The 9,426-nt window shown below is 41.5% G+C and overlaps 2 protein-coding genes across 5 annotated transcripts in view; one reads left to right on the forward strand and one right to left on the reverse strand.

The window, feature by feature from the left end:
* SBNO1 (strawberry notch homolog 1) overlaps positions 1 to 9,426 on the reverse strand; it is a 31,314-nt gene that overhangs the window by 21,451 nt on the left and 437 nt on the right. Inside the window, exons 1-5 of one of the 4 annotated variants that reach the window (XM_041488907.1) lie at positions 8,769 to 9,154; positions 7,399 to 7,535; positions 3,209 to 3,342; positions 2,656 to 2,760; positions 1,534 to 1,843 (exon numbers count right to left, since the gene is read on the reverse strand). In XM_041488907.1, coding sequence (XP_041344841.1) covers positions 1,534 to 1,843; positions 2,656 to 2,760; positions 3,209 to 3,340 — 547 coding nt within the window. In that variant the 5' untranslated portion in view covers positions 3,341 to 3,342; positions 7,399 to 7,535; positions 8,769 to 9,154. Of the gene's footprint in view, positions 1 to 1,533; positions 1,844 to 2,655; positions 2,761 to 3,208; positions 3,343 to 7,398; positions 7,536 to 8,768; positions 9,155 to 9,426 lie in introns of those variants that run through there. The other 3 variants (XM_041488911.1, XM_041488910.1, XM_041488908.1) reach the window with 3 other exon arrangements.
* LOC121365051 (translation initiation factor IF-2-like) overlaps positions 9,015 to 9,426 on the forward strand; it is a 765-nt gene continuing 353 nt past the window's right edge. Inside the window, exon 1 of the mRNA XM_041488924.1 lies at positions 9,015 to 9,371. Within this exon, the coding sequence (XP_041344858.1) occupies positions 9,015 to 9,371 (357 nt within the window). The remainder of the gene's footprint in view (positions 9,372 to 9,426) is intronic.

Genomic DNA, 9,426 nt, shown 5'->3' on the forward strand with positions numbered 1-9,426 from the left:
TGTCTTCAGTCACATTTGCAAGGAACTAGAAATAGGGCTCAGTACACAACTAAAATAATTTGCATAAGGATGGATGCAAAATATTGAAAGCAGCTGTCAAGATTCCATCATATCAATGCACGTAATAAACTTAGCATAATTGCCTCTAAAAACAATTAGGGCACTTGCACAAATAAATGTTTTCCTCAAAGACATTGCATAATTTAACTTCTTAATATTTTCCCATCTAGAACTCCTGCTGCCTGAATTATATGAAAAGACCATCTTTCTTAAGAGCTTCTCTTTTCTACAAGTATTTGTCATTTTTTTAATAAACACAAGAAAATATCCAGAGACACAGGAACACAAATAAGATCAGAATGCAGTTCTAGAGGTTGCAGATCTCCTTTTCACTTTACACAGAAGCTACAGATTGCACTGTTTTCTGCAGCTGTGCCACTCTGTGTGTTGGTGTCACCTATTCTCTGCTTCTCTGATTTTTCACTTGATTTAAGAGGACTGACTTATCCCCTTCTGCTTTCTCCCCTCCTTTACTCCCTGCCCCAACTTCAGTTCATGTCCCAACTTGGGTTTTGGCAACCACTCCCTAAGAGAAAGCAATGACACAAAGAGGGACATTCTGCTTTTTGTTTCAGTTCTAACAGACAGCTCCAGCACTGCACTCTCTCTGCATACAGAAAAATAGGTTATGCCAACCACACCTATAAAATCAGCAAAGCTTGTTTCAGAGACAATGAAAATAACAAATCCAGAAAATGCCTGTGTATCTTTTAGAAAAAAAAAAAAATAAATAAACAGCACTGAAGATATTTTCAAACTGAACTAGTCTGATCTTCACCTCATGCTAAAATCAGAAAAACTTGAGTTAGTTACACACACATGCAGCTTTTTCCTTATACAAGTTGACCACATGTTAGAAATAACATACAAAGAAATATTATGGAAGAAATCACAAAATGAAGATTTGGAGTGTGATAACAAAGAACTTGTGGCATTTAACTTACTGTAGCAATTCAGAAGTAACAGGAAAATAAACATCAAGTTTTTAGGACTTAATTTCTTAATAGATCTGATGTCTCCAATGAAACAAAGGGACAGATTTTCCTTTTGCAGGAGACAATTCACACAAACACCTTACATGCTACAAATCTAGTCTGGAAGATGCTAACCAGCAAACAGTACTAGTTTGTTGTAGTTCCAAATATACACCAGAACAGGAACTGGTGGAGACTTCAGTAACATAGCTAATAGACTTCAGTAATGTTCACAAAATAATTTCACCAATTTTCCAGCTGCAATCTGTCATTTTCCTCATTCCATGCCATAAATCAAGAGTTTAATTTTTTAACTCTGTTATTTCATACTACTTCATCCTGAATTCTAACTCTACTACAGTCAGAATGAAATTTATCAGGTTTCCTGAATTCATTTTACCAGGATATTGTACTTATCAACGAAAATCCTCGATGTGCAAAGTTCTTTGTTCTTTCACTATTTAAATAAATACTGTAATTACAAAGAAAGAAAACTCACTTGCTGCTGTTGCTACTGGTTGGGCAATATTAGGAGGTGGCTTCAATTTCATGAGTTCATTAAGACTGTTGTTCTTGAGCAGATCTTTCAGCTGAATCTGGTCCTTGGAAGGTGCAGTGGTCAAGGCATTGCGAACTGCTGGTGCTGCCACCGAGGGCCGAGTGGTTGTGCTGGTCTGGATGATCTTTGCTACGGTGATCGTCTGCCTCGAGGTCGTGACAGGCGTCGTTTTTGTCACCACTATTGTCGTCCCCAGAGTTGGAAGCTGATTTATTTGATTCAGCACAAAGGTTGTGGTGGATGGTGGTTGCTGGCAACAAAGAAACAGGGAAAATTTCAGAAAACAGTCAAAAAGAAAGAGCAAACTTTATTAGACTTCAGTCAGCAGAAAGGATACACCAGTTTTTAAAAGACACTTGAAATAAGAAATGTCTTTAAATAACATGCTGAGGGTGCCAGAGTAATTATTTTGTGCTGCAACAGTACCTCTTAATACACTGTACATATTTCAGAAGGGGTTTTTTTTAGATTTTAAGGTAAAGAAAAGAAAAAAGAAAAATTCATCACCCACTACAGTTTCCCCAAATCTGATAAAGCCAGTCCAACCCACTGCTGGCCAAGGCTCGGCCAGTCAGTGCCACTGGAGTGCCTGTGAGAAGGTATTTGTTTAACAACAGGCAAATACTGCTACACCATCAGCAGCTGGGATGGAGGAGTGAGAGTATGTGAGAAAACCCTGCAAACACCAAGGCCTGTGAAGGAAGGGGAGGAGGTACCCCAGGTGCTGGAGCAGGGACTCCCCTGCAGCCCTTGGAGGACCATGGATGCCAGGAGTGAAGTTGAGCCCAGGACAAAGGAAGGAGTGGGAAGAAAGTATTTTTAGATTTGTTCTTCTTTCTCATTTTCCTCGATTGTTAACTGGCAACGAATTAATTTCCTCGAGTTGAGTCTGGTCTGCCCATGACAAATTGCTGATCTCCTTGTCCTTATCTCAACCCATGAGTCTTTCACCACGGTTTTTTAGCCTTTTTGCAACTGAGGTGGAGGAGTGATAAAGAAGCTTTGTTGGCACTTGGTGCCCCCCTCCCCACCCAAACCCTGGAGCAGCAGCTCAGGTCTTACCCGAACATTTAACAAGGCTGGAGTGGAGACAGTCTCTGGTTCTTGTTTCACAGCAGCTGCAGCCTCAGTCTCCAGGCCCAGCTCCAGCGCGCTGAGCGGTACCGACTGCAGAGGGAAGAACACAAACAAGTCAGCAGGAGTAAAACCTTCAGGCTTTTGTTCCCAGTCTGTGCCTGAAGTGGCCACACTCTGGCAGAGTGAAGGCCATCATGGAGATTAAATATGGTATTTCATTACACTTTTTATACATTTTACTGTAGAGCAGCTAGACCCCAATGACATGAGAGCTCTCCATGGATACCCTACATTATGTCTCCATGTCATGTCCAGAATGAAGCATATTTCTGTCTGTACTGACCTCAAGTGTTTGACATTGCTTTTTGTATGGAAGTTTAACATTAATTCACAAGCTATTTTCCAATCTCAGTACAATGAAGCAAGAAACTTAAGAAAACTCCACATGCTTCAACCACTTGCCATGGACACCACCCCATTTAACCCCTCCATCCCAGCAAACCCAAGCTCTGACAAATTCCTATGTTCTTGTTTTAACCTGCTGAACAGCTGGAGTTGGTGCTGGATTTGCAAGAACCACATCTGGAGAGTCAATATCAAAGAGATCATTTGGACTGATTCCACTCTCACTCAAAGCAGCAAGCAACAGATCTTGTCCTGGCTCCACCATCTCTGAGAAAAAAAAAAAAAGAAACTGTAAATACAAATACATTTAATTGATTTACTTTTTGCCCACACACAACTCCATTTCCTGGATTTAAGGGCACTCATGGTGCAGTCTCTTGTACACAGTTTCACTTTCTAGATGTGCTCTGGTTCTTTTGCATATTTGTAGGCTTTTCAACATACCCACCACATTTAAAAGCAGGGAGAATTAAATGATTTACTACACAAAATGCTATCATACCCATAAACTTAAGACACCTTTTCTAGTCTTTGAGGCACTACATTTCAAGCATTACAAGAAATACCAAGAGCAGAAATGGTGAGACCATGTTATGCTAATGATCCATCTTTTGTCAGTGAAGCAACTGCACGAGGGAAGCACAATTAAAACTCATTTACTTTATCTTGTAACAAGTTAGTGATAAAGAGCTTATAAAGAAAGCTGTAATTTCTTGCTTGCCCTTACATTAGGTTACATTCATTCACTGGAGAAATATTGTTTTGCATGGTGGAGAGAACAAATGTGCCACTATTATAGTATGTAACTGCTTATTAAATAGGACACTAACATCAGGTCACAGACACCTTTATGTGTAGGACAAGCAAAACTAATTTCAAAAAGCTATTCTAGACAGCATAAAAACTTATTAAAAAGCCAAATACTCCATATTTAAAGATGAAGAGAGGAGATAACACATTTCACTTGCTTAAGAAGGAAACCCATCTGCCTTAGTATTAAGAAAAAAATTAAATTATTTCACAGAACTTGAGCTGTTGCTTATACAGTCTAAAATATACCTAAAGCAGATCTTAATTTCACTCACCCTCCACACCTCTTAACACCCACTGGGAATAAAACATTGAAACCCAATGAAGCCAAACACCTACTCTAAATAGGTAAGAGGACAACATTATTAGTTGGCATTTTAGATGTTCATTCACAAGACTCCAGATCAGCATTCCCTTGCTTAGCCCTTCTACATGCACAGCTGAGCCACATCCAGCTGGCTGGTGACACATATTCCTCAGCACTTTTAGCAGAACAGGTAATTCTTGTAATAAGCTAAGCCTCAGGCACTTAGTTCTTACTCTTCCCAGTTTTAGTCTGTACAATAGCAGGGAGAAACCTTTTGGTTGTGGATTCATGCTGAGATGGTGGCACCACAAGTGCAAGGTACCGAGACAAGGGGAAGATACATTTTAATGTATCAAAGCCTTAAAGATGCTCCAAATAATATCAAAGCAACAAACAACTGGTGGGACTGCTACTGACTACACACAGCCCCAAACACCACTTGCTTGTCAGAACCAGACTCCTCTTAAAGGCATTTGAGGTGACCAAATAAACTGGCAGAATGGCCTTGTTTGTTACTATGAGGTACAGAAAATATTAAGAAGTATTAAGTCATCTAGCACACTTAATTGATATGGCAGCACCATTAAAGGATGTCACCACCCACTAGCCTGTCTCCCAGAATCCTGAATGGGTCAACAAAAGTGGTAAGACCTAACTTTTAGTTTCACCTTTCATTCCAGAAAGATTGTGCTTCCTCTCTCAAAAAAGGGGACTATATAGACACACTAATCAGGTAGGATAAATACTTAATTTTCATCAGACTAAAATCTTAACAGTGACCATCACATCCAAGTTCAGAAGCTTGCAGCATTGTTTACTAAGCAGAAACAGCTGAGGGAAGAAAGGTTTAAGTCTGCAGATGAAATTTTGCTTATCAGTACTTTTGGTGTTCAGCATTTGAGAGCAGCTACTGAAAATGAATTTCTCTACAGAAGGGGAATTAACACAGGTCACCCCATCAAAACAGCTCCAAAACACTTTAAAATCATAACTGCACAGTATCCATTTGGGAAAGAGGCATGAGCACCCTTCCACACAGGGCAACACCTTTGTTCACAGCTGTATGATAAACTAAAATGCATAAATGTACAATAGAAAAACCATCAGTTAAGTCGTTCTTTAGTCTGTATGGAGTTGTGATCACCCCACTGCTAAACAAAGATATGACTAAAACTTGGTTGAGAGTTAAGGGACTAGACTAAATAGAGGCACAAAAAGGAAGAAGCTTGGGGCTTTTCACTTAACACAACTAAGGGAAAATAAAACGACTCAAGAACTCTTAGTCTGCTTTCACAATACAGGAATGAAAGGCCTTTCTGTGAAGTTGGGACTCAAAGCAAAACCAAAGCTAGAAGAAAAACCCACACCAACACCACAAAAAACACATCTTCCCCAGCCACCCTACAATGGTGTCACGACCCATTCTATCTGTTTCAAGTCCAGTTTAACATTTCCACAATGCCACTGACCTCTTCATGTTTAACCTTTAAAAACATGATGGCTGAGACCTTAAAAGTTTCAAAGTTCAGAAAAAAACCAATTCATAGCAGTAATGAATTAGTTGCTTATATCAAAGTTTTCAGTAAATGACTGGTGATAGAAACTAGCAAAGCAATTCCTACAATTTCAGAGTAAATATCTCCAGTTTAGAAGCATCCCTTTCTAGTGAGGCTGTTTTCATGTAAGAAATCCCCCAGCTGCACCCCTCTCCTGATACCCCAAATTTTAAGTCTTAAAAATTCATGGTTGCTCACAACCCAGCAAAAAGCTCAGTAAAACAACAGCAATTGTTTGTCTGTCAGTTTAGACAATGAAAGTTTGACTAGTTTCACTTATTTTGTTTCTGTACAGTAGGAACAAAGCTGCATTGTTTGGAACAAAAGGAATTCTGAACTTCTAGAATTTTTACATTAGAAGTCACTGAATACTTAGCACCAATTTTAGGCTTTGTGCAACTTCCAAGCACCAATGCTGCCCACCCTCCTCATTTTAATTTAGCAAGGAAATTAAATGAGGAAGAAAAAATATATAGGGGAAGCTGCATTGTGATAACATTTTATTTTATGTAGCACATGCTGGTTAAGCTTAAAACATTATCAGGCTGAACCAGCTCCATAATCTTGCAAGGTAGGAGGCTCCTCAGCTAACACAAGTGAAAGTGACTTTATCAAGCTCTGCAGCTCAGCCTTGGCAATACTATATAAGGACCTGTTTGCCACATCTTCAAAATCTCCGAAAGAAAATACTTATTAAAAAGTTGTGAATATTACAAGCTGTTCCCTGAGCATTTCATCACTCAAAGAACTGTTTTGAGCATGTAGAATCTTGCAGATAAGATTGTCTATGTTTAGTGAGGTAGTCCAATGTCACTGAGCAAGAATCAGCCTATTCAATGAAACTAAAAAAACCCGTATTTATAACATTTCAAAAGTAGTAATATCTTAATTACTTTCTTTGTATAAAGAAAAACAAACTGCTGCTATTTCAAGAAGGGCTACCAAAACACACCAAACATTTCTGTAAGGTGCTTTCCTGACAAAGAGCATAGCTTAAAACTTTGATAAAGAGGCAGTTTTGTGCTCACTGCACATTATGTAAATAATTCCTGATTTAAAGATACAAAACCAGAATGCCATGTTTAATATCATGTCATGTATCCATGCCAACCTGGCTCTCTCTCTCCTTCCATTTTAGCTTTGGTACAAAGAAACAAAACAAAAAAAAAAGAAAAAAAAAGATCCTAAAACACATGTCGAGCAACCTGTCCGTTTCCCCTGAGAAACATAATGGTAGAACCCCAAACAATGAAAAGCCTTCTGATTTCCAGGTCTGTGAGTTACACATTGTAACACTGCATGCCTTTAGTGCTTATTTAAAAACCATAATCAATTACAGTATCATAAGTTGGTCCAAACCAAACATCCCAATGGAGCAGGCACTGCTATTCCCAGGCCCTTCGGACACCTGGGCTCTGTGGTGCACCCAGCTGCAGAGCTGGGTGTTAATGCCTGCCTGGGACACAAACAGCATTCAGCAACTTCTGTTCTTGCACTGGAAAGGTTTTCCCACTGCCTTTTTGGGGAATACCTGCCACCTGAGCTGTACTGGAAGCCATTTAAAATATCACACAAATACTGGAGTTGTAGAGACAAGGCAGCTCTGCCCTGAAAATTTTCTGCCTGTCTAAACCATGAGTTATTACTGACCTGAAAATTTCACATTTCCCTCTGCAGCCTCTCAGAGAGAGGTGTAAGGGCTGCTGAGCCCCATCCCACCCAACAGGATTCTCTGGATAGCCACGTGGGATCTGCTCATTTCACAGCTTTTGTCTCCAGAAGGCAACCTGGGTAACAGTTAAAAAAAACAAAAAAACCTCAACCAACCCAACCCCTTCTGGTCCTCTCCAAGTCACCATCCAATCAAAGAGCAAAGCCCTAATTAACGAACTCACTCATGCTTCCATGCCTTAACCTCAAGACTAGCAGTTAATTTTGCATTCACACGTACAAAGGTGTTCTCACAAAAACCGTAAGTTAACTCAGATCCTGGAAAAATCATTCCCATTTTTCCAAGGCTGGTTACCACTCAAAGCTTTCAAGGACACGAGGGACACTTCAGGGAACTGTGGGCTTCAAATGTGCCTCAATGTTTTTTAATGACTGTTCTACAAAATTTACAACTGCCATATTACACAGTCTGCAAATGTGAAATTCACAAGTTCTGAAAATATTAAAAGACTTAACAATGCAATAATTTGGCATGAAATCTGCTTTCAGACTAAAAGGCTGGAGCTGGTAATTTGGCCAGCAGTGGAAGTTTTTAAGAAGTAAAATCTCAAAGAAAAAGAGCAGCATGTGAGCACCAGGATCCTTAGTTTTAGCCTGGGAGGCAGTTCCAGGTGTGTCTCAAAGCACCATTACCGATATCCATGACCTGCTTCAACAGCTTTTACAGTGGCTCTCAGCCACTTTTGAAACCAGAGTAGTTTGGACAAAAAGACAAACTGCCCACATTTTATTTCTAAATATTAAGATTGCATACAAATATAACATCTCATGGCAGTGAGGGAGATACAGAATACCAATTCAAATGTCACGCTGTTACACAATTTCAATTCTTGCTTTACAACATCAACTACAGATTTTCATTTTGGGGGAGGGCAGCTTACAAAACATTAATGTATGTTTTTAAATAATTTTAATCCAGACAGAACCTTGGTAGTCTAAAGGCAAATAGTCTACCACTGAGTTAATTCCTAACTTCACACTGTGCCGTTTGATCACACTAATTTTTTTTTTTTTTACTCACTCTGGAGTTACCTAACAGAACAATTCAAGGGTTTTATTTTTAAGCATTCACAAAATCTGCCTCATCTTTAACAGGTATCAAACACGTAGAACCAGCCTATGAGTACCTGAAAGAAAGTACAACGGTTCTAATTTATACTCTCAAATTCAGCGTGGAACCTGGTCAGCTAAAAATAATACAGAAACAACCAAAAAAAACAGCAGAAAAACCCAAAAGGCCTCTTCCCCATCAGACTGTAGGAGCATTTCTACGTTAAACTATTACTCACCCTAGCAACCTCTGTTTGAGGTGCGCTCGTTAAGAGTCCCTGGACTTTGAGGCCGTGTCTGTCGCCGCGGTTCAGTTCCCCGGGAGCAGCGGGGCCCCTGAGGGCTCGGCAGGGCGGGGAAGCCCCCGGGGGAGGCGGCGGGAGACACGGGGGGTCGGCGGCTGCTGCCCCGCCACCTTCCCACCAACACGTGTTCCCGACATAAACTTCCGGGTTGGGCCAGAATCGGCTGCGTAATCCCGTCCCATGCGCGACTTTTTGTTCCCAGACCTTCACCTCTTTAAAGATCCCTCCAACAGCACCGCGATCCCGGGGAAGGGCGGGAGGGCTCCGTCTCACGGCGGCTTTCGGAGCCGCTCCGGCACCATAAATCAAACACCCCCATCCCCCCCGCCTCGTTTCTCCATTTCCAACCTCAACAATCAGCGGCCGCGGAAAGAGCGCACAAAGGCGCGGGCCGGCCCGGGGGGCTCTGCCCGCGCAGGGATGCGGCGGGGTGGGGGGGGCGGCCAAAGGCACCGCCGCGCCCGCCCCCGTTGGAAAAGCGTTCCCCCAGAACCGGGGGGCCCCGCCGCCCGCCCCCGCACGCCCCCGGGCACGAAGTTCGCGGGACAACCGGGGCTCCGCCGGGGCGGCGGCGGCGCCTCCCCCGCCCGCC

The sequence above is a fragment of the Pyrgilauda ruficollis genome, unplaced genomic scaffold, assembly GCF_017590135.1.
Source record: "Pyrgilauda ruficollis isolate IOZ18807 unplaced genomic scaffold, ASM1759013v1 scaffold9, whole genome shotgun sequence".
NCBI classification, from domain to species: Eukaryota; Metazoa; Chordata; class Aves; order Passeriformes; family Passeridae; genus Pyrgilauda; species Pyrgilauda ruficollis.